Genomic DNA, 24,826 nt, shown 5'->3' with positions numbered 1-24,826 from the left:
CATGAGCCACCACGCCCAGCCCAGGAACTATGTTTTTTATAACTCACATATAAGTTTTTCTGTTTTTTTGTTTTGTTTTTTGAGATGGAGTCTCACTGTCTCGCCCAGGCTGGAGTGCAGTGGTGCGATCTCAGCTCACTGCAAGCTCCACCTCCTGGGTTCACGCCAATCTCCTGCCTCAGCCTCCCGAGTAGCTGGGACTACAGGTGCCGGCCACCATGCCCGGCTAATTTTTTTTTTTTTTTTTGTATTTTTATTAGAAATGGGGTTTCACCGTGTTAGCCAGGATAGTCTCAATCTGCTGACCTCATGATCTGCCTGCCTCGGCCTCCCAAAGTGCTGAGATTACAGGCGTGACCCACTGTGCCCAGACTAATTTTTTTGTGTTTTTAGTAGAGATGGGGTTTCACCGTGTTAGCCAGGATGGTCTCGATCTCCTGACGTCGTGATCCGCTCGCCTGGGCGTCTCAAAGTGCTGGGAATTACAGGTGTGAGCCACCGCACCAAGGCTGCAGTGCAGTGGCGTGGTCTCGGCTCAGCACAACCTCCGCCTCCCGGTTTCAAGCAATTCTCCTGCCTCAGCCTCCCGAGTAGCTGAGATTACAGGCACGCACCATCATGCCTGGCTAATTTTTGTATTTTTAGTAGAGACAAGGTTTCATCATGTTGGCCAGGCTTGTCTCAAACTACTGACCTCAGGAGATCCACCCATCTCGGCCTCCCAAAGTGGTGGGATTACAGGCATGAGCCATCGCCCCCAGCCAGTTTTTTAAGAAGAAAAAACATTTACAAATAGAGTTAACTTTCTGCTGAGTTTAAGGCCCAAGTTGCAGTGTTCTATCATTTTTATTTTACTTTTTGAGACAGGGTCTCTCTCTGTCACCCTGGCTGGAGTGCAGTGGTGCCATCTCAGCTCACTGAAACCACCGCCTCCCAGGCTCAAGCGATCCTCCCACCTTAGCCCTCCATATAGATGGGACTATAGGCTCATGCCACCATGCCCTGTTAATTTTTGTATTTTTTGGTAGAGATGGGATTTTGCTGTCACCCACGCTGGTCTCAAACTCCTGAGCTCAAGTAATCTACCTACCTTAGCGTCCCAAAGTACTGGGACTACAGGCTTGAGCCACTGCGCCTGGCCAAGTTCTGTCATTTTTATATCTGTCCAGTAGGTACATTATCCTTGACCTGAGAGAGCACTCATATGTCTTTATCTGCCTGTTTAAAGAAGGCAGAAGGCTTAAGTTGTCCTCTTTGACCACTCATGTACCCTCATTGTGTGCAGGTCACAGTAATGGTCAGATTAAAGAGATATAAGAAATGGGGCCGGGTGCAGTGGCTGACATCTGTAATTCCAGCACTTTGGGAGACCAGGGTGGGTGGATTGCTTGAAGCCCAGGAGTTCAAGACCAGCCTGGGCAACACAGTGACACCCTGTCGCTTATAAAAAATAAAAAGTATAAATAAAATAAGGAACGGCTTGTGTCAGGGGAAAGGTTTTGCAAGTAAACTGTAGTGTGGGCACTTCTCAGAATACTCAGAAGCCAGTGAAATAGGTAAAAGGTTGCATCGAAACTAAGAAAAAGTTCTATACAAATTATACCTAATTGTTAATTATGTAAGGAAATATACCTTTTTTTCTTCTTATATCTGAAAGGAAACATACCAGAATCATTTGTCACTATCTTTTTAGATTTGAAATGATTTTTTTTTTTGTAGACAGAGTCTTGCTCCGTCGCCCAGGCTGGAGTGCAGTGGCGCAACCTCAGCTCACTGCACCCCCTGCCTCCTGGGTTCAAGCAATTCTCCTGCCTCAGCCTCCCAGGTAGCTGGGACTACAGGCGTGTGCCACTGTGCCTGGCTAGTTTATATATATATATATATATTTTTTTTTTCATAGAGATGGGGTTTCACCATGTTAGCCAGGCTGGTCTCAAACTTCTGACCTCAGGCAGTCTGCCCACCTCGGCCCCCCAAAGTGCTGGGATTGCAGACATGAGCCATGCCCGGCCTGAAATAATTTTAATAAGTATAACTTACTTTCTGATAAACCAACACTTAGTGCCTGCTCACACCTGGGATCTGAGAATACAAACACCAATTAAAACCACACTCTGGGCCGGGCACAGTGACTCATATCTGTAATCCTAGCACTTTTGGAGGCCGAGATGAGCAGATTGCCTGAGCCTCAGGAGTTTGAGACCACCCTGGGCAATATGGTGAAACCCTGTCTCTGCTAAAATACAAAAAATCAGTCGGGGGTGGTGGCGGGTGCCTGTAATCCCAGCTACTCAGGAGGCTGAGGCATGAGAATTGCTTGAACCCAGGAGGTGGAGGTTGCAGTGAGCTGAGATTGCACCACTGCACGCCAGCCTAGGCACCAAAGTGAATCTGTCTCAAAAACAAAAAAACACATTCTGACCTCAGAGTGCTTAAAACAGCATGGTAATGACATATAATTACTTGGAGTTACTTTTATAATTGTTTAGGACATAGGAGGTGGTTTCTTTTCTTTTTTTTTTTTTTGACAAAGTCTTGCTCAGTCGCCCAGGCTGGAGTATAGTGGCGCAATCTCAGCTCACTGCAAGCTCCGCCTCCCAGGTTCACGCCATTCTCCTGCCTCAGCCTCCCGAGTAGCTGGGACTACAGGTGCCCGCCACCACGCCAGGCTAATTTTTTTGTATTTTTAATAGAGATGGGGTTTCACTGTGTTAGCCAGGATGGTCTCGATCTCCTGACCTCATGATCCACCCGCCTCAGCCTCCCAAAGTGCTGGGATTACAGGCGTGAGCCACCGCACCCAGCCCTGTTTTTGTTTTTTGAGACCGAGTTTCGTTCGTCACCCAGGCAGAAGTACAGTGGTGTGGTCTTGGCTCACTGCAACCTCTGCCTCCTGGGTTCAAGCTATTCTCCTGTTTCCGCCTCCTGAGTAGCTGGGATTGCAGGTGCCCTTCACCATGCCCTGCTAATTTTTTATATTTTTAATTAGAGACGGGGTTTCACCACGTTGGGCAGGCTGGTCTCTGACTCCTGACCTCGTGATCCTCCTGCCTTGGCCTCCCAATGTGCTGGGATTACAGGCATGAGCCACCATGCCCAGCCAGAGGTGCTTTTTAAGGAAAAAAAAAATGTCCTGCCAATAGACCTTAATATCAGATTAGGGATGCTGATTATGGGTATTGTGCCCGCAATCATCAGTTGAGGAAGATAACAGAAATATATTTAAATACCACATGTAGAATTCTGTGAAACCTTTAATATTTAATAGTTTTTGTGAGATATGTTATTTTGCTTTTCAAAAGCAATGTTTTTATTGAATATAAAAGTGTATGTTTTCAGCTGTTAAAGAGTCATTGTGAGCCACTGTGCACAGCCCCCCTTCAATTTTAATACCATCGCTATGCACCCTATGCCTGTGCTAGGCACTGCGATAAGATGAAGCACCTTCTTGGAGTTTACATGCTGATAATTGTGCCAGACAGTAATAAAATAGGTAAGAATGGCTGTGGGGGAAGTCAGCTGGGTTCTAGTTATAGTCGCATTTCAGGAAATTATTTAACATGCTGACTTTAACAACCTAAGCCTCTTCTCCATGTGTGCACACAGGGTAGATCTCTGAAGGGTGGCACTGTAACTTCTAGGGTAATGGCTGTGTTAAGGCAGGATGACAGTTCAGCCTCCTCCCAGGCTAGTGCAAAGGGCTCTTCACCGCCTCTGCGCGCGGGAAGATGGCGGAACAGGCTACGAAATCCATGCTGTTTGTGTGGCTGGGTAACATCTGTCGATCACCCATTGCAGAAGCAGTTTTCAGAAAACTTGTAACCGATCAAAACATCTCAGAGAATTAGAGGGTAGACAGCGCGGCGACTTCCGGGTATGAGATAGGGAACCCCCCGACTACCGAGGGCAGAGCTGCATGAAGAGGCACGGCATTCCCATGAGCCACGTTGCCCAGCAGATTACCAAAGAAGATTTTGCCACGTTTGATTATATACTATGTATGGATGAAAGCAATCTGAGAGATTTGAATAGAAAAAGTAATCAAGTTAAAACCTGCAAAACTAAAATTGAACTACTTGGGAGCTATGATCCACAAAAATAACTTATTATTAAAGATCCCTATTATGGGAATGACTGACTTTGAGACGGTGTACCAGCAGTGTGTCAGGTGCTGCAGAGCGTTCTTGGAGAAGGCCCAGTGAGGCAGGTTCGTGCCCTGCTGCGGCCAGCCTGACTAGACCCCACCCTGAGGTCCTGCATTTCTCAGTGTGTAATCACATTCCAGAGCCCAAAGCCCCAGCTCTTTGTTCAGTTGACTCTTACCTTAAAAAGTAATTGTAGATGGAAATCAGTTGTGTTTGGCAGAAGAATCAATAAAAATCTTTGATCGAAAAAAAAAAAAAAGGGCTCTTCACTCGGATTAAAACCTTTCCCAGACTGAATTGCCCACCCCCAACACCCCTCCTACAGAAAATTTGAAGTCCTCGCTTATTCCCTGGTAGCCCCTACCTAACAGGGTGGTGAATTAATTATCAAACATGCAACAGTTTAGCGAAAACGGCAACATTTTGGAATAAATGACTGTAATGTGCGTCCTGCCTGCCACCCTAACTGGTGCCCATTTTGAAGGTCAGTTTCTCTCCCTGGAAGGAAGAGTATTCTTGGATTTCACCTTGGAGGAGGAAGAATTCAGGCTGCCAGAAGTGAACTAGCACTTCTGAAGATCCCAAGGCGAGGTCCCGTGACTTCCTTGGGAAGCTCTGCCGCGCCCCCACCTGACCCCACCCCACCACACCACAGCAGGCCACTGGAGTCCTGGGACCACCCCGGCCTGCAGCCCAAATCCTTCCTCACTAAGGGGAGGGGAGGGGTGCTTGGGTGGGATTATAAGATTGCCCTGGTAACATGGAGCAGATCTGGACCTATCAGAGCCTAATAAAGGTGACATAACTAAAGGTACCATAGCTCATTATAACATGCCCTAAATTACAGTTAAACCTTCAGATGTGGAGGTCACCATGACTTCAGAGCCCAAAAATGTGACAGAATCTTCACAAGCCCAGAAGGAGGCCCCAATTCAGCCTCCAGAGGAGGTGGAACCTTCTGCAACCCAAGAGGAGGCCCCAACTGAGCCACCAGGTCCTCCCATGGAGCCTGAACTTTCTCCCAGTGAGCAGGAGCAGCCAGCTCAGCCTTCTGAGTCTTCTGGGGAGGTTGAATCTTCTCCAGTCCAGCAGGATGCCCCAGGTCAGCCTCCAGAACATCGTGAAGTCCCAGTTTCACCTCCAGGTCACCGTCAGACTCAGCATTCAGATTTTCCCAATGTCTCTGTTAAGCCTCCAGACATACAGCTCACCATAGCAACAGAGCCTAGTGCAGAGGTGGAAACTTCTCCAGTCCACCAGGAGGCTACAGCTCAGCTCTCAGGTCCAGGTAATGTAGAACCTCCCACCATCCAGCACGGGGGCCCAACTCTGCCTCCAGAGTGATCAGAAGAGTTGGATCTTTAGCAATTCAATCGGAGACTTCAGTTCAATCTCTGGAACCTATTAATAATGAGAACCTCTCTCAGCAGGAGGCTGCAGCTGAGCATCCACAGACTGCTGAGGAGGGTGAGTCTTCTCTAACCCAGCAGGAGGCCCCAGCTCAGCCCTTAATGTCCCCTGAGCAGTTTCAACATTTGAAAGACCAGCAAGACATTATAATTCAGCAGCCAAGTAGACCTGAAAATTATGAACTTCCTCCAGTCCATAAAGAGCCCACAACTCAGCCTCCAACTCAGCTCTCCTCAGACTTTGGAAGTTCACTGAATGATAAAGCAATAGGTTCACCTCTAGATGTGTCATATCTAGATCTAGATAGGGAGCTTACCAAACCTACAGCAGTCACTATGGGGGAAGAACCTTCTCCAGTCCAACAGGACAACCCTCCTATTCCCACTGAACAGGCTGACTTTTCTCTAGCCCAGCCTGATCTCCCTACCCCACCTCTGCATTCTCCTGAAAAGACTGAATCTCCAGTCCACCAAGAGGTCACAGCTCAGACTCTAGATCCCCCTAAGGAGGCAGAACCTTCTCCAGTCCAGCAAGGGTTCCCAGCTGAGCCACTAGTGCCCCCTAAGGAGGTTGAACCATCTGCAACCCAGCAGGAAGCCTCAGGTCATCCTCGGAAGTCCACTGAAGAGGTCAGTCCTCCACCACAGTGGGAGATACCAGCTCAGCCATCAGAGCCACCTGAGAAGGTCAAACCATCTCCAGTCCTACAGCAGGCCCCAACTCGGCTTTTAAAGCCACCTAAAGAGGTAGAGTCCTCTCCAGTCCAGCAGGCGGTCCCTGCTCAGTCTTCAGACCCCGCTATGGTGATAGAACCCTCTCCAACCCAGCAGATGGCCCCATCTTTGCCTCCAGAGTTCCCTCAGGGGGTAGAACCACCTGTAACTCAGCAGGAGGTTCCAGCTCAGATTCCAGAGCCCCCTATGGAGGCAGAACCTTCTTTGACCCAGCAGGAGGCCACAGTTCAGGCTCCAGAGTCCCCTAAGGAGGTAGAACCTTCAAGGCAGCAAATGGTCCCAGTTCAGCTTCCAGAGCCACCTAAGGAATTTGCTGCTCAACCTCCAGCTCATTATGAGGTGACAGTCCCAACACCAGGCCAGGATCCAGCTCAGCATTCAACATTGCCCAGTGTCACTGTTCAACCTTTGGACCTGGGACTTACCATCATTCCAGAATCCACGACAGAGGTTGAACTTTCTCCAACCATGCAGGAGACCCCAACTCAGCCTCCTAAGTTGTACTCGAACTTGAAGTATATCAAGAGGTAACAATTTCAACACCAGGTCAGGATCAAGCTCAGCATCCAATGTCAGCCAGCATTACAGTTCAACCTTTGGACCTGGGACTTACCATCACTCCAGAACCCACTATGGAGGTTGAACATTCTACGCCCCTGAAGAGGACTATAGTTCCTCCAAATCATCTTAAGGTGACACTTCCACATCCAGACCAGGTTCAGACTCAGCATTCACACCTGACCGAAGCTACAGTTCAACCTTTGGATCTAGGATTAAAATCACTCCAGAATCCACAACAGAGGTTGAACCTTCTACAGCCCTGATGACTACAGCTCTTTCTCCAGAACACCCTGAGGTGACACTTCCACCTTCAGACAAGGGTCAGTCTCAGTATTCACACCTGACTGAAGCCACAGTTCAACCTCTGGACCTGGAGCTTAGCATAACTACAGAGCCTACTACAGAGGTTAAACTGTCTCCAACCACGGAGGAAACCTCAGCTCAGCCTCCAGACCTGGGGGGCTTGCCCGGCCAGGCAGAGGCGCTCCTCACTTCCCAGATGGGGCGGCCAGGCAGAGGCACTCCTCACTTCCCAGACAGGGCAGGCGGGCAGAGGCGCTCCTCACTTCTTCCCAGACGGGGCAGCCGGGCAGAGGCACTCCTCACTTCCCAGATGGGGTGGTGGCTGGGCAGGGGCGCCCTTCACATCCCAGACGGGGTGGCCGGGCAGAGGCGCTCCTCACTTCCCATACGGGGCGGCCGGGCAGAGACGCTCCTCACTTCCCAGACAGGGCGGCTGGGCAGAGACGCTCACTGCTTCCCAGATGGGGCGGCCGGGCAGAGGCGCTCCTCACTTCCCAGACGGGGCGGCCAGGCAGAGGCGCTCCTCACTTCATCCCAGATGATGGGCGGCCAGGCAGAGACGCTCCTCACTTCCCAGTCGGGGTGGCGGCCGGGCAGAGGCGGAGCTTAGCATAACTACAGAGCCTACTACAGAGGTTAAACTGTCTCCAACCACGGAGGAAACCTCAGCTCAGCCTCCAGACCTGGGGGGCTTGCCCGGCCAGGCAGAGGCACTCCTCACTTCCCAGATGGGGCGGCCAGGCAGAGGCACTCCTCACTTCCCAGACAGGGCAGGCGGGCAGAGGCGCTCCTCACCTCCCAGACGATGGGCGGACAGACAGAGACGCTCCCCACCTCCCAGATGGGGCGGTGGCCAGGCAGAGGCTGCAATCCTAGCACCCTGGGAGGCCAAGGCAGGCGGCTGGGAGGCGGAGGCTGCAGCGAGCCAAGACCACGCCACCGCACTCCAGCCCGGGCAACACCGAGCACCGAGTGAGCGAGACTCCGTCTGCAGTCCCAGCACCTCGGGAGGCCGAGGCGGGCAGACCACTCGAGGTCAGGAGCTGGAGACCAGCCTGGCCAGCATGGCGAAACCCCGCTTCCAGCCAAAGGGCAAAAAACCAGGCAGGGGTGGTGGCGCGTGGCCGCAATCCCAGGCAGCTCGCAGGCCAAGGCAGGGGAATCATGGGAGCCAGAGGCAGGGAGTTTGCAGCGAGCCGAGTACACTCCAGCCTGGGCAACAGAGGGAAGAAAAGAGAAAAATTCTTTTTGAGGGGGAAGGAAGGAAGGAAGCCAATTAATATTAACCATAAGATAAAACATAATAAACACATGCAAAGATGTTCAACATCATAAGTCATGAGGGAAATGCACTTCCAAACCATGACGAGGTACAACTTCATACCCACTAGGGGGGCTACAATTTTTTTAAAGGAAAATAACAAGTGACAGAGGAATAAAGAAACTTCCAGTAGAAAACAACAGTCATGACAGATCAAAATCAGGATGCCATCAGCAATACTCTGAACCTACACTGTCCAAAATGGTATCCACCAACCACATGGGACCTTTGAGTACTTCAAATGTGGCTAGTCCACATTGAGGCAAGCTGCAAAAGAAACCACTGATTTTTTCTTAACATAAAATGAGAAAACCACTGATTTTTCAAAGACATAGTAAATATGTATATATACATAAACATGTAAGTAGCTCAATATTTTTATACTGTCATGTTGAAAATATGTTTGATATATTGAATTAAATAAAATATATTATGCTTATTATGCATAATATAACTATATTATATTATGGGTCTCGCTATGTTGCCCAGTGTGGTCACAAACTCCTGGCCTCAAGTTATCCTCCCACCTCAGCCTCCCGAGTAGCTGGATTACAGGTGCAAGCCACCATGCCCAGTTTATTATGCTTAATGTCATCTTTCTTTTTACTTATCTTAATGTGGATACTAGGAAATTTAAAATTACAGATGAGCTCCCATTTGTGGCTTACATTATATTGCTACTCAACAGTATGGATCTAAATCTAGAAGATAATGGAACAATGCATTCAACATTTGGAGATAAAGTGCTATTTCATCTAGAAGCCTGTACTCAAACCATACCGACAGAAAAGAAACCAAAATACATTTTCTGATAAGATCTCAACTTTCTTCCCATCTTTGTATTATTTCTCAAAATAACAACAGAAGATAGAGTTCACCAAATCAAGAGAGTAAACAAAAAACAGGAAGTCACTAAACCTAGAAGAGACAAAGGAAATTGCCAACATAACATTAAAGGCAAGTCCCAGAACAACTGCACAGAAGGTCTTAGAGAACCATCACACCAGACTGAAGAAAGAGAACACAGACCCCCAGGAGGGGTATCTCCAAGAAGAAACAAAGCCAATGGAATACTGACAGAACTGAATATATGGAGAAAAGATCTTTAGTTCTGTAGGAGAGCTTGAGGATTATGACATGTATTTTCTCATTTCTAGCTAGGAGATAAATAGAAAACTAAACAAAAGGGAAAAGTAGCTACTAACTTCAGAAAAAACAAAAGCTGTCAAGAAAGAAAATATAATTCTTGTACCCATGTGACCCAACTATGGATATTTACATAATCATAATAATGTAAACATGAAACAATGGTTTAACCAAAAAGGTTCCTATAATTATATTGGAAGACTAAAGAAAGGAAGGGGCTTGTGAGTGTCATGGGAATGGGGATGACAAATGCCAATTTTAAAAGCTGAACCACTGGGCTGGGCATCGTACCCCATGCCTGTAATCCAAATACTTTGGGAGGCGAAGGAGGGAGAATCACTTGAGCCTAGGAATTCAAGACCAGACTGGGCGACATAGCAAGACCCCATCTCTACAGAAAATTACCAAAAAAAAAAAAAAAATTAGTTCGGCATGGTGGTATGCACCTGTAGTTACAGCTACTCAGGAGGGTGAGGTGGGAGGATCAGTTGAGTCCAGGAGTTTGAGGCTGCAGTGAGCTATGATTATGCCACTGCACTCCAGCCTGAGCAACAGAGTGAGACTGTCTCTAATTTTAAAAGAGTTTTTAATAAAAAATAAAGCTGAATTATCTTCTATGTAGGAAATTCGAAAATATCTAAAACTAGGCTGGGTGCAGTGGCTCACATCTGTAATCCTAGCACTTTCGGAGGCCGAGGCAGGCAGATCACTTGAGGTCAGGGGTTCGAGACGAGCCTAGCCAACATGGTGAAATTCTGTCTCTACTAAAAATACAAAAATTAGCTGGGCATGGTGGTGGGCATCTGCATTCCCAGCTACTCAGGAGGCTGAGGCAGGAGACTTGCTTGAACCCAAGAGGCAGAGATTGCAGTGAGCCAAGATGGTGCCACTACACTCCAGCCTGGGTGACAGTGCAAGACTCTGTCTCAAAGAAAAAAAAAAATTACGTAAAACTAAAAACAGAAAACTGTGATGGTATAAAATAAGGAACATATCTAGAAACAGATGAAAATACCAGAATAAACAGCCAAAGTTATTAAAGCAGTTTCCTTGAGGATGGGAATCAGGAATGAGAAAAGAGCAGGGACCTTGCTGTTTTCCATAAAACCTTTATAGTATCATTTGCCTTTTTAAAAAGGTGCATATACTCCTATGATTAAAATAAAATTTAAAAGAAAGAAACCATCTACATAAAGGCAAAAAGAATGTCTATTCAGTGCAAACCAAATTCTGATTTCTGGTTTTATAATTGGTCTAAAGTGGTGAATTAATACCTTTATTTAATTGAAAAAAGTGGGGGGGACTGCTCTACTGTGAGCCAGTTTCATTTTTTTCCTCATAGCATTTTAGGGATATCTCATCTTTCAAAATCTGTCTATAAACCAAAGCACATTCCCACTGGGCTTTTCTTTACCTTTTGTGAAGGCCAAATTATACCATAGATGAAACTCAGATCATTTCCCACGATTCTTTTCAAAGACTATATCAAGTAATATTAATTGTATGTTTCATTTCAAGCTAATCGTGTAAACCTACAGGTCATAATGCTGATTCCACTTTGGATCGAGCATATTCTTCACAGTATCTGTAGAATGGCATTGCCCAGATCCATCAACTGTCACCTTAGCAAATGGATCAGGAAGTCCTATGAAAAAAGATTTTTTAAAATTAATAATATGACATGTGAGATAGAAGATTATACAAACATTCCATTTGCTACAAAAGATTATTCCATTATTTAAAAAAAAGTTTAACAGCTATAAATGAATAGTCCATTTTTTAAAAAAAGACTAAAAGTTATTTCTATATAAAACACCAAAACTTTATTTTTTCTCATTTGTGTCTCAAAATATTCCCAGTTTAAACTACCAAAATCTAGAGATTACTTCATAATGTGGAAGGTTTTGTAACTTGTTACCAGCCCTCTGACCCTAGGAAGGTGAATTCTTATAACCATTCATGGCTTTTTCTTTCCAAACGTCTCCCTCAGTAGTTCATTTAAAGGAGAGCTTATTAAAGGTTTTCATACAGGAACACAGGCTACAGAGAAATCAAATTAACAAATGGGTTTTGCTGAATAACTGCCAGGAAAAATGAGACCGAAACAAAAGATGTAACACTCTGCCTTAAAAGAGCTTACTATCTAAGTGGAAACATAAAAAATACTATACACAGAAAAAAAAAAAAAAAACCAGAAACAAAAATATCTGAGAATAAACAAGTGCTTAGTGATACTGATTATAATGCAAACACTTATATCACTATGTTAGGTACTATTCTAAATACTTTACATTCATCCTTAATCCTTACAATAACCCTCTAAGGTAGATATTATTATTTTCCCTATTTTACTGATGAGGAAACTAAGGCACAAGGGGGTCAATTAAGTAGCCCGAGGTCACACAGTAGTAAGTGGCAGAGCCAGGGTCTAAAGTATAGATGCTAAACCCGTCTGGCTCTCGACTTCATGATCTTAACCACTATGCTGTATTTCACCTCTCATTTACTACGTGGTTCAACAGTGAGTACAAGTAAGAGCTCAGAGAATCAGGAGAACAACGTGAATCTGAACAGTAAAGAAAGGGCTTTAGGAGAGAGGGGAACTCATCTGAGCTTTAAAGCAGGGGTCTCCAACCCCTGGACCATGGGCCGGTACAGGTTTGTGGCCTGTTACAACTGTGCCACACAGCAGGAGGTGAGCAGCAAGAGAGCAAGCATTACAGCCTGAGCTCCACCTTCTGTCAGATCAGTGGCAGCATTAGATGCTCATAGGAGCTGGAACCCTATTGTGAACTGTGCATGCAAGGGATCTAGGTTGTGCGCTCCTTACAAGAATCTAATGCCTGATGGTCTGAGATGGAACAGTTTCATCCCAACACATCCCCTGCTCCCCACATCCTTGGAAAAACTGTCTTGCACAAAACTGGTCCCTGTGCCGAAAAGGTTGGGGACTGCTGCTTTAAAGAACATACAGGAGAAGGAGGACTTCCCTAGCAACAGGAAGAGCGCCAAGGAGGGTATGACAATACAGTTATTTAAAAGACTGAAGAGTCTAACCAAAGAGCTTGTGCTAAGGTGTAAAAGTAAATACTGTTGGAAATATGAATGATCCAGTAAGAGAAGCTTAGAAATCACACACTAGGGCTTGGACTGATTGAGGTAGATAACAGGGAGCCATTTAAGTTCTTGAGCATGGCTGTAATTACAGTCATATTTTTCTATCAGTGGTATTCAAGGCCACTAGGAGAAAGAAAGATTAGAGGCGACCATATATGAAGCTGTTGTAATCATCCAACAGTAGAACGAAAAGACCCTGAACAAGGAAAGTCATATGGAAAGGGAAAGGAAATGAAAATTAAGAGAGCTATTCTGAAAGATCTAATACAAATCAATAAGAAACTTGTATCAAAGATGACAATACAGTTTTCGGCCCAAAGCAATAATGAAAATGATTTTTTTGACAAAAATTTAAAAGGTAGAACTAAAAATGTTAGACAAAAATGGCACTTCACATGTTAAACATATTAGGATAGAGTAGATTTCCTGTGGACAGCTGAAAATACTAGAACAAAACAGCGTTAAGTGTTGGTGACTGGAGAAATTTTGCATGTTGGTATCAATGCTAATTTTTTTAAGATACTAATTTGCCAAGTTTCAAGGACAGACAAATCACGTATCAGTTCCCCAATTCTAGGATTCTGTGATCTATCACCTTCAAATAATAAAGGAAGACCAAAACTTAAGGGTTATGTTTCAAAGAAACTTGGTAAGTTAGGGTATTAAATCTGTTTGACTATATTGTTCTTGAAGCTGAGTGCTATGCATAGTATTTCAATAACACCTAACCATTTATAAACGTGTTCAATGGAAGAATGTTTTTACCTCCACCCTCAATTCATGAAGTATTTCCTCCTGGGAAGGATTTACTCTATCTTGTTATTTCTACTCTACTACTTAAACATATAAATTTATGTTTATAAGCAAAAACAAAAAATCACATTTCTATACTTTCCCTTTGGGTGTTATTAAACTAGTTGAAGAATTAAGTCTCTCTGCTGGTTTCTTGCTTTTTTAAAAAATTAAAATAAAAAGAATTAAAAATTAGCCAGGCACAGTGGCTCATGCCTGTAATCCCAGCACTTTGGGAGGCTGAGGCGAAAGGATCACTTGAGCCCAGGAGTTTGAGACCAGCCTGGGCAACATAGTAAGACCCCACCTCTACAAAAAAATTTAAAAGTTAGCCAAGGGTGGTGGCATAAGTCTGTAGTCTCAGCTACTCAGGAGGCTGAGGTGGGAGGATCACTTGAGCCTGGGAGGCTGAGGCTGCAGTGAGCCATGATCATGCCACTGCACTCCACTCTGGTTGACAAAGCAAGACCGTATCTCGGGGGGAAAAAAAATTAAGGATTAAGAAAAACATCTGACAAAGGACTAATATCCAGAATCTACAAAGTAAGCAAACAAATCAGCAAGAAAAAAAACCAAACAAACAATTCCATCAAAAAGTGGGTTAAGGATATGAATAGACAATTCTCAAAAGAAGATATGCCAACCAAGATAGGCCAACAAGCTTATGGAAAAATGCTCAACATCACTAAGTATCAGGGAAATGCAAATCAGAACTACAATGCGATGCCACCTCACTCCTGCAAGAATGGCCATAGTCAAAAAATAAAAAAATAACAGATGTTGGCATGGATGCAGTGAAAAGGGAACACTTTTACACTGCTGGTGGTAATGTAAACTAGTAGAACCACTAAGGAAAACAGTGTGGAGATTCCTTAAAGAACTAAAAGTAGATCTACCACTTGATCCAGCAATCCCACTACTGGGTACCTACCCAGAGGAAAAGAAGTCATTATACAAAAAAGATACTTGCACACGCATGTTTATAGCAGCACAATTTGCAATTGCAAAAATATGGAACCAGCCCAAATACCTATCAGTCAATGAGTGGATAAAGAAAATGTGGTATGTACACACACACACACACACACACACATATATATACACACCATGGAATACTATTCAGCCATAAAAAGAAATAATGGCATTCACAGCAACCTGGATAAAATCGGAGACCATTATTCTAAGTGAAGTAACTCAAGAATGAAAAACCTAACATCGTATTTTCTCAGTCACATGTGGGAGCTAGGCTATGAGGATGCAAAGGCATAAGAATGATACACTGGACTACAGGGACTGGGGGAAAGGGTGGGGGTAGTGAGGGATAAAAGACTACACACTGGGTACTGTGTACACTGCTTGGGTGATGCGTCCACCAAAATCTCAGAAATCACCACTAAAGTGCTTATTCATGTAATCAAATACCATCTGTTCCCTCAAAACCTACTGAAATAAAAAAATAAAAGAAAAACTTTTTCCATACAAAATGTGGCTCCCAGATCCTTAATTAAGTAGGAAAGTCACAGCCTTTTATGTTTCCTTTCTGTTAAATAACACAATAATCAAAAATACAAGTTCAATATCTTAATTTAAAAAATAGGTTTGAATTTAACCTGATTATATTATTCTACAAAGATTTAATTGAGAGCCAAGTTACTCTAATGTGGTCAAAAGCTATCAGATTTCCTGAAGTTAGTGAGACATCTAGCGGTAAATACAAAGTGGCTAGAGAACTTTGCATTTAAAAAACTTTCTTGGCTGGGCGTGGTGGCTCACGCCTGTAATCCCAGCATTTTGGGAGGCTGGCGGATCACGAGGTCAGGAGATAGAGACCATCCTGGCTAACACAGTGAAACCCATCTCTACTAAAAATACAAAAAATTAGCCGGGCATGGCGCCATGCGCATGTAGTCCCAGCAACTCAGGAGGCTGAGACAGGAGAATCACTTGAACCCGTGAGGCACAGGTTGCAGTGAGCTGAGATCGCACCATTGCACTCCAGCCAAGAGCGAAATTCCATCTCAAATAAATAAATAAATAAATAAATAAATAAATAAATAAATAATGTCATTATGGTGTATAGGCATACTTAAAAACCTGTGTAATAGAATAAAGCTATAATTTTTAAGGCCTTGAATCAATAAAATATGTAGTGAAACAAGATTAAGACGCTAGCATATCTAAAGGGAAATTTTTAAAGTTAAATTTCCTTACATTATAGACAAGGTTAACCTCCTTATTGCCAAGGGCTTTGAAATTAGTAATATGAGAAGCAGCATACAAAAACATTAAATTTATAAAAAGGTCTGAAATAAATGTTCTGAAGGAGTAATCTTATTCTACTTCTCCATACCTAAGAATTTAAAATATTAGAAATTACACTAAACTGCTTTTTGCAGCCTTTGGTTTTCAAAAACAATAATGGTCTAAAAATTTTACCCTAAAGTTTTACTGTAAAGAATATTTTTCTATCCAAGTCATTGTAAGAAAAGCCTGTATCTGACAGTCCTATAGGTATAATGATATAGAAATTATATATTTTATAATCAATTTGTTCTAGAAATATTAATTGAAGTTGATAGTGTTACCATACAGCCCATTTTAACGATCATATGTTAATGTGTCACAAAGAACAGAAGTAGCTTGATGGATGAAATTGGGTTCTAACCCCCAATTGCCTGAGGAATCTAAAATTTGAGATCAAATGATTAAATTAGTCCCACCTTATTAGCATTGACAAATACCAAACAATTCACTGATTCTGGCTTTAAGAATAATATGTGAAAAGGTCTAATATCAATTGTTGGCAGAGATCTCATGGTTCAAATATTTCCTCTTCTTCAGAAAGACAGTGTATGAGTGTGTGAGACTGTGTGTGTGTGTGTGTGTGTGTGTGTGTGTGTGTGTGTGTCACCATGCAGGAAATGTTTATACCGTTCAGTAAAAGGGCAATTCCGCAATAAGGTTATTACCAAGTAACTAAAATTTATACAGCATCTTGAAATCAAAGGTACTCTATAAATTTAAAATACTGATATGGTACTAACTTAAAGCAAAGAACAATAATTTTAAAACATCTTATAGCCCAAGTGTATTGCAAACCAAATACAAATTCACTGTGGGATCTGTCTTTTTTTAAGTGATTTTTTTTCCTCTAATAGGGAACCCAGATCTAAATGAACTGTTAAACACTTAGTCTAAAGGTATGCCAAACATTTCTAGGTCTTTACAAAGAATCAACTTTTTTTTTTTTTTTTTAAACAAAATGAGGGCTAGGTTAAATATTTTATTTGGCTTCTCAAGACGGACTGAGAAGTTGGGCACCAGCTCCAGACCAATTCCTGGACGCACATCAAACACAGCCCTGTCATTTATCCAGTCAGTCAAAACAATCTTTTCCATCTAACCCTTTAATGTTTATGTCCTAAAAAGCTGCTAATTAAATCCAGCTCTTGAGATCTATTTGCTAAAATATATACCATCTAATTTGTAAATGATGAACAAAAATGAAAAAAAAATGTTCACTTTCCTGGCAAAACAGAAGACTCCACTGTAACCAAAGGAGGAAGGACAATGTTTTTAACACTTGTCAAATTTTAAGAGAAAACTATTCAGAGACAAACAGTTGTAAGAAACTCAGAGTACCTCAAACTGTTTTTCCTATTAAGTGGACACAGGGTATTTAAAAAATCCTCAGAAAAACCTGAAACAAAATCACTCTACAAATGTAGTTCAATATTCCCTCTTCCCCTAAAATATAAGCATAATCTTTCCTCTTAACAAACTTTACTTATAAATTTTTATAATGTATCATAGGCAGTACGGAAACCACAGATAAACACTTTAAAATCTACTGAGTCATACTAAAAACCTCAACTCATTTTATCTGCAGAAAATCAAAATCCCTATTTTTTCCCTCATTTTCTCTACATAGCCTAGAGGGAAGTAAATGAAAACAGCTTATTTCTGATACTTTCTGCACACCTGGGATCGCATGTTCTTTCGACGATCACTGATTCCAGATAGCAACAGATAAACTCTAAAGCAACAAAGATCCCCTCAAAAGGTTTCCATTGACTTCTCCCAATATAAGGACATTGAATGGGGGGGAGTGGGGGGAAATACACGTATCCTCCAATCCAGGTTTTCCATTAAGAACCACTCCGTTAATGATTCCCTGCATTTTTCCCTAGGGAAAGCAAAACTGTCATGAAGGTAATATATTATTTAAATTGCAGCCAACATACATTCAAGCTAAATTGTCAAATACCAAATTCACTGCAAGTTTTCATCTAGCTGTACTGGGATGTGACACACAGGCATTCAACTACAAAATTAGCCCAAATAAATCTCAAAGTCTAGTATGGGCAAACATAATTACAGTTCATTCGTACACGTGCACGCACACACTAATCTTCTACGGAAAATTACCTTTCTCACCACTCATCCGAATATAAACGTGGACAATTTATCAGGGGTAAGTGGTGAAGGTAGGATAACGTCGATTTCAATTCCTTTTCAAACCAAATACAAGTTTTCCTAAAATGGGGGTGACGTGTCCATGTAAGAATACCAAAGATGGCACTGTAAGCAAAAAATGTACCTGTAATGTTAAAGATTTCATGCACCTGGAATCATAAACACTTTGTAAGTGTAGTCTTCTATCTAGCAACCCCTCCGGACATTATTTTCCATCTAGAAAAAGGAAGGGGGAGGGTGGGTAGAGTAAGAGAAAGTTTGCTCTAAAGTTTGTATGAGCACATAGTTAGAAAAGTACCCCCTACCCCCCCAAAAGTGTGTTTTTAAAGCAGGTCTGGAGTTAGAAGCGACACAAGTTCTGCGGCCTACAAGGTACAACCCCAAACATGCCACCCTACAATCAGACACTTCCAAAACACAGTGCACAATGAGCCCGAGCCGTCGGATCAGACAGGCACACGGGAAAAGTCAACCTCAGTCTCCTCTCCTCAGAGAGACGTGAGCTTAAGGTGTGCGGCCCCGGCAGCGGTGACCGGAGGCGGGGAGTAAAGGTTTTGCACGCGGGCATAAGTGGGTGTGCAAGGTAACAACCCGGGAACACACACGCACACCCTCCCGTTATTAAGGAGTGTTTACTGCGCGCAGTCAGCAACCGGATTCAATAATCCTCGCCACGGGAGCTCTTCATCCCCTTCACGAGCCCACCTGGGCGGTAGCCCAGGGGCTGCTCCCCGAGCCCCGGGAGGCAGCGTCGGGCTCCTTGACCAAGACTTTCCGGCCTGAAATCTGCCTGCAATGCGAACCTGTGTATCCTCCGCTCCGCAAAAGACCAGCCTCCCTCCCCAAGTCATCCTCGGCTTTTTAAAGAATGTCCAAACCGGAGGAGTGGTTTTCCAATTACTCTCCCTGAACTAGGCCTTCCTACTCCTCCGACCGCCAACTCACCATTGATCGCGATCCTGGCCCTTCCCAAGTCAACAGGTACCCCCCCGCCAGCTCGCCCACCCTGCGGCTGCCCAGCCCGGCCCGGCGCTCCCCCTCACTTGTCAGGCGCAGTTTGACTGGCCCGTTCCTCCGGCTTCCCGGGTTGGACATGTTCCTGGCGGCGGGGGTGGCGGGGCGGCCGGCGGGACGGGGACAGGGGCGACGGCGAGGCGCGGCGGAGTCACCACAACGGCAGGGGCTGAGGCCCGAGCTGCGACCGCCACGGCCGGAGGGTCCCGGATGTGGCGAGCGTCGTCGCCCTGAGCCGCGGAGGACGCAGGACACCGAGCTCCCCGCTCCTCCCACTTCTCCTTTCTTGCTCAGGGCAGCACAACTAGGCGGTAGCCGGCCGCTTGCGCCCCCGCCGCCTCCGCGGCCTTTCCCTCCTCTCGTCTCAGCTAGGCCCAGTAGCCAACGGGGCTGGTCGGCTGAGGCGGGCGGTGCTCGGCGGCGCCGGAGCAGGACTCTGGGCTCGGCTACTCCTCCTCCACCCGCCCTTTTGTCTGAGGGAACCGGGACTTGGGGCTGCTGCCGCCACTGCTCGGCTCCGGGGGGCTGGGAGGAGACAGGAGTTGGGGCCGTTGGGGCCGGGCCGGGCGGGGCCAGCGGGCGCGCGCAGGGTACCCACGGTGCCCCGGGCGGGCACCGGCCGTTAGGGAGTGGGTGCGGTGCCGCTGAGGGTCCCACGCGGAACGCGGGGAGGGAGCGGGCAGGGAGCAAAGTGGCGGCGGGGGCGACAACGCTGGCACCTGGAGGGGCTTAGTGTCCGGTCCACTTAAGGAGAGCTTTTGTCTAAGCAGGGCCGATTGCATTTATTAGACGCCTACTGCGTGCAGAGCGCTCCTAGAGGCTGGGGCGAGGAAGGTTAGAACCGAGTCCGCTGCCCGCTGGGAATTTGGCGTCTCTTGGGCGAGGGAAGAGACAGCATTCCCACGCCAATGGTTCCAGCAAAGCCCGAGGATCGCTCTGCTCCTGGTCTTGTAGCTGACACCTCCATCGGGGACTCACCTGGTGGAGGAGATCGGGTTACCTGCCAGCTCCTGCTCTTTTCAGGTGCAGCCAAGGATAGGGATTAACAACCTTGGAGAGTAATGTATGAAGAGTTATTCATACCCTGCTGTATTTTGTTATCTCAGGAGAAGAAAGATAGAAAATTTGTTTTTAAATGTGTACCTTATCCTTTGACCTTGTAACTGTACTCCTGGGAATTTTTTTTTTTTTTTTTTTTTTTCACAGGGTCTCCCTCTGTTGCCCAGGCTGGAGTGCAGTAGTGCGATCACAGCTCACTGCAGCCTCAACTTCCTGGGCTCTGGTGATACTCTCACCTGAGCCTCTGGAGTAGCTGGGACCACAGGTGTGCACCACCACGCCCCATTAATTTTTATATTTTTAGTAGAGACATGTTTAGTAGAGACATTTAGGTTTCGCCATGTTGCCCAGGCTGGTCAGGAACTCCTGACCTCAAGAGATCCGCCCGCCTCGGCCTCCCAAAGTGCTGGGATTACAGACCTGAGCCACTGTGCCTGGCCCTATTCTTGACAAATAAATAATAGTACAGAAGATGTTCTTTGCTATATTCCATTAATAACAAAAGGAATGAGGGAACAGCATAATGGTCCCTGAACCGCGTGCTTTTTTATGCAGCCATTTAACTGACAAGTTTTATGAAGATCATATAATATGGAAGAATGTATATATAATGCAAAGTTTAAAAACAGAATAGAAGTTGCATGCATATGCATGCAAAAGTGTAGCACAATGTAAACTACTAAGAACAACAGCGTGGGAGATTTTTTTATGTGATTTATTAGTTTTGCTTTAGGCTGTTAAAACATTAATGCAATTTTAAATGTTTTGGATTAATATATTTTAATCCTTATTCCATGCCAGTCATTTCTTTTAATGCATCAGTTAAGTCACTTCTCCAGATAGTTACCTCTGAGAGCATTTCATCAGTTTGGATACAGCCTTACAATTAAAGTAATCCAAAAAAGTATATGAAGTTCTAGACATCACACTAAAAATACCACAGATAGGCTGGGCAGGGTGGCTCACCCCTGTAATCCCAACACTTTGGGAGGCCAAGGCGGGCGGATCATTTGAGGTCAGGAGTTCAAGACCAGCCTGGCCAACTTGGTGAAACCCCATCTCTGCTAAAAAAAAAAAAAATATATATATATATATATAAATTAGCCAGGCATGATGGGGCATGCCTGTAGTCCCAGCTACTAGGGAAGCTGAGGCATGAGAATCGCTTGAACCCGGGAGGTGGCAGTGAGCCAAGATCATGCCACTGCACTTCAGCCTGGGCGACAGAATGAGACTCTGTATCAAAAATAAATACATAAATAAATAAAAAAATACCAGAGATAGTGCCAGCAATTCATTCAACAAATATTAAGTGGCTATTTTGTGCAAAACAATGAGCAAGGTCCTTTAGAAATGCTTCCTTGTACTACAGATATATACAAATCAATGTGAACAATAGCTGCTACCACAATTTAAGAGGCTGAACAGTGGCAAAAAACTTAGCAAACTGATGTACACATTCACATTTGCCTTATTTTTATGGCACATTCTTTGTTCCTAGCCACCCAACTAACATAATTTGTAGCTTTATATTAGTTAATATAAGTTAGGATTTCAGAAGGTGATGGGAGACCTGGGAGAGACTGCTTGTTTTGAAGTTTAAAGCAGTACATTCAAAAATGTAAGTGACAGCATAGAAAATGTATATAGGGTTAACATGCAGAGGTTTATATTTAGCCTTTCCTGTAAGTTTAAATACTATTGTTTAAAACAAATATTCAGATAAGAATAACACTTTAAAACCATTCAAGGACTGGCCATGGTGACTCATGCCTGTAATCCTAGCACTTTGGGAGGCTGAAGAAATCAGTTGAGCTCAGGAGTTTGAAACCAACCTGGGCAACATGGCGAAACCCCATATCTACAAAAAATTAGCTGAGGGTAGTGGCATGCACCCGAAGGCTGAGATAGGAGGATCACCTGAGCCCACGGAGGTCAAGGTTGCAGTGAGCCATGATCATGCCACTGCATTCTGTGGGGGAAAGAAATAGAGATCAGACTGTTACCGTGTCTATGTAGAAAGAGGAAGACATAAGAAACTCTATTTTGATCGGTACCAAGAAAAATTCTGCTGCCTTGTGTTGTGGGAAGTCAGGGACCCCAAATGGAGGGACCGGCTGAAGCCATGACAGAAGAACGTGGATTGTGAAGATTTTATGGACATTTATTAGTTCCCCAAATTAATACTTTTGTAATTTCTTATGCTTGTCTTTACTGCAATCTCTAAACATAAATTGTAAAGATTTCAAGGACACTTATCATTTCCCCAATCAATACCCTTGTGATTTCCTATGCCTGTCTTTATTTTTTGTTTGTGTTTTTATTTTTTTTTTGTTGTTTTTTTTGAGAGGGAGTCTCACTCTGTCGCCCAGGCTGGAGTGCAGTGGCACAATCTCGGCTCACTGCAAGCTCCACCTCCCGGGTTCAGGCCATTCTCCTGCCTCAGCCTCCTGAGTAGCTGGGACTACAAGCGCCCGCCACCATGCCCAGCTAATTTTTTGTATTTTTAGCAGAGATGGGGTTTCACCGTGTTCGCCAGGATGGTCTCGATCTCCTGACCTCGTGATCCACCCGCCTTGGCCTCCAAAAGTGCTGGGATTACAGGCATGAGCCACCGCGCCCAACCAACCTGTCTTTAATCTCTTAATCCTGTCAATCGAGGAGGATGTATGTCGTCTCAGGACCCTGTAATAATTGCAGTAACTGCACAAATTGTAGAACATGTGTGTTTAAACAATATGAAATCTGAGCACCTTGAAAAAAGAACAAGATAACAGCAATGTTTAGGAAACAAGAGAGATAACCTTCAACTCTGACCGCTGGTGAGCTGGGCAGAATAAAGCCTATTTCTCTTCTTTCAAAAGCAATGGGAGAAATATCGCTGAATTCTTTTTCTCAGCATGGAACGTCCCTGAGGAAGAGAATACGTGCCTGGAGGTATAGGCTTATAAACAGTCCCCCCAGGTGCACCTGTCTCTTATGGTTGAAACTGCAGAGATGAAATATACTCCAGTCTCCCATAGCGCTCCCAGGCTTATTAGGAAGAGGAAATTCCCACCTAATAAATTTTGGTCAGACTGGTTGATCTCAAAACCCTGTCTCCTGATAAGATGTTATCAATGACAATAGTGCCCTAAACTTCATTAGCAATTTTAATTTTGCCTCGGTCCTGTGGTCCTGTGATCTCGCCCTGCCTCCACTTGCCTTGTGATATTCTATTACCCTGTTAAGTACTTGATGTCTGTCACCCACACCTATTCGCACACTCCCTCCCCTTTTGAAAATCCCTAATAAAAATGCTGGTTTTTGTGGCTTGTCGGTCATCATGGATCCTACCAACGTGTGATGTCTCCCCCGGACACCCAGCTTTAAAATTTCTCTTTTGTACTCTGTCCCTTTATTTCTCAAGCCGGCCGATGCTTAGGAAAAATAGAAAAGAACCTACGTGATTATCGGGGCAGGTCCCCCGAAAGCCTTGAGATGCTGTTAATCTGTAACCCTAGCCTCAACCCTGTGCTTGCGGAAACATGTGCTATATTGACTCAAGGTTTAATGGATTTAGGGCTGTGCAGGATGTGCCTTGGTAAAAATCTGTCTGCAGGCAGTGTGCTTGGTAAAAGTCATCACCATTCTCCAGTCTTGAGTACCCAGAGACACAATGCACTGCGGAAGGCCACAGGGACCTCTGCCCAAGAAAGCCTGGGTATTGTCCAAGGTTTCCCCCGAGACAGCCTGAGATATGGCCTCATGGGAAGGGAAAGACCTGATCGTCCCCCAGCCCGACACCCATAAAGGGTCTGTGCTGAGGATGATTAGTGAAAAAGGAAGGCCTCTTTGCAGTTGAGAGGAAGGCATCTGTCTCCTGCTCATCCCTGGGAATGGAATGTTTCAGTGTAAAACCCGATCATACATTCTATTTACTGAGATAGGAGAAAACCACCTTATGGATGGAGGTGAGACATGCTGGCGGCAGTGCTCCTCTTTACTGCACTGAGATGCTTGTGTGAAGCCAAACGTAAATCTGGCCTATGTGCACATCAAGGCACAGCACCTTTCCTTAAACTTATTATGACACAGTCTTTTGCTCACGTTTTCCTGCTGACCCTTACCCATGATTACCCTATAGTCCTGCCACATCCCCCTCGCCGAGATGGTAGAGATAGTGATCAATAAATACTGAGGGAACTCAGAGACCAGTGCCCATGCAGGCCCTTGCTTGCTTAGCGCCGGTCCACTGGGCCCACTTTTATTCCTCTATACTTTCTCTGTGTCTTATTTCTTTTCTCAGTCTCTCATCTCCACCTTGCGAGAAATACCCACAGGTGTGGAGGGGCAGGCCCCCTTCAGCATTCCAGCGCTGCTGCGTTCCATCCTGGCAGCAGACTGAGACTCTGTCTCAAAAACAAAAGACTGCTGGGTGCAGTGGCTCATGCCTGTAATCCCAGCACTTTATAATGTTAACTAATTTTTTGGCGTTTTTTTTTTTTTTTAATCAAATTGAGGAAATTCTCCCCATATACCTTTCATACTTTTTTTTTCTTTGAGATGAAGTCTTGGTCTGTCGCCCAGGCTAGAGTGCAGTGGCACAATCTCAGCTCACAGCAACTTCTGCCACCCAGGTTCAAGCAATTCTACTGCCTCAGCCTCCCGAGTAGCTGGGATTACAGGTGCCTGCCACTGTGCCTGGCTTTTTTTTTTTTTTTTTTTTTTTTGAGACAGAGTCTCACTCTGTAGCCCAGGCTGGAGTG

At 44.7% G+C, this 24,826-nt stretch overlaps 1 protein-coding gene and 1 pseudogene across 1 annotated transcript; both read left to right on the top strand.

Annotated features, from left to right (window-relative positions):
* The first annotated feature begins 3,728 nt into the window (after nt 1-3,728).
* On the top strand, nt 3,729-4,202 carry LOC115833565 (annotated as a pseudogene).
* Nucleotides 4,203-4,586: 384 nt separating this feature from the next.
* On the top strand, nt 4,587-19,752 carry LOC115833564 (leucine-rich repeat-containing protein 37A2-like). The gene is given in 11 exon segments (XM_030807959.1): nt 4,587-4,629; nt 4,957-5,270; nt 6,482-6,785; nt 6,788-7,063; nt 7,066-7,305; nt 7,754-7,785; nt 17,720-17,741; nt 18,498-18,575; nt 18,722-18,812; nt 18,921-19,091; nt 19,314-19,752. Coding segments are annotated over 11 exon segments (2,010 nt in total).
* The last annotated feature ends 5,074 nt before the right edge of the window (nt 19,753-24,826 follow it).

The sequence above is a fragment of the Nomascus leucogenys genome, unplaced genomic scaffold (genome assembly GCF_006542625.1).
Source record: "Nomascus leucogenys isolate Asia unplaced genomic scaffold, Asia_NLE_v1 Super-Scaffold_258, whole genome shotgun sequence".
NCBI classification, from domain to species: Eukaryota; Metazoa; Chordata; class Mammalia; order Primates; family Hylobatidae; genus Nomascus; species Nomascus leucogenys.
This window is presented reverse-complemented; position numbering and strand designations above follow the sequence as displayed.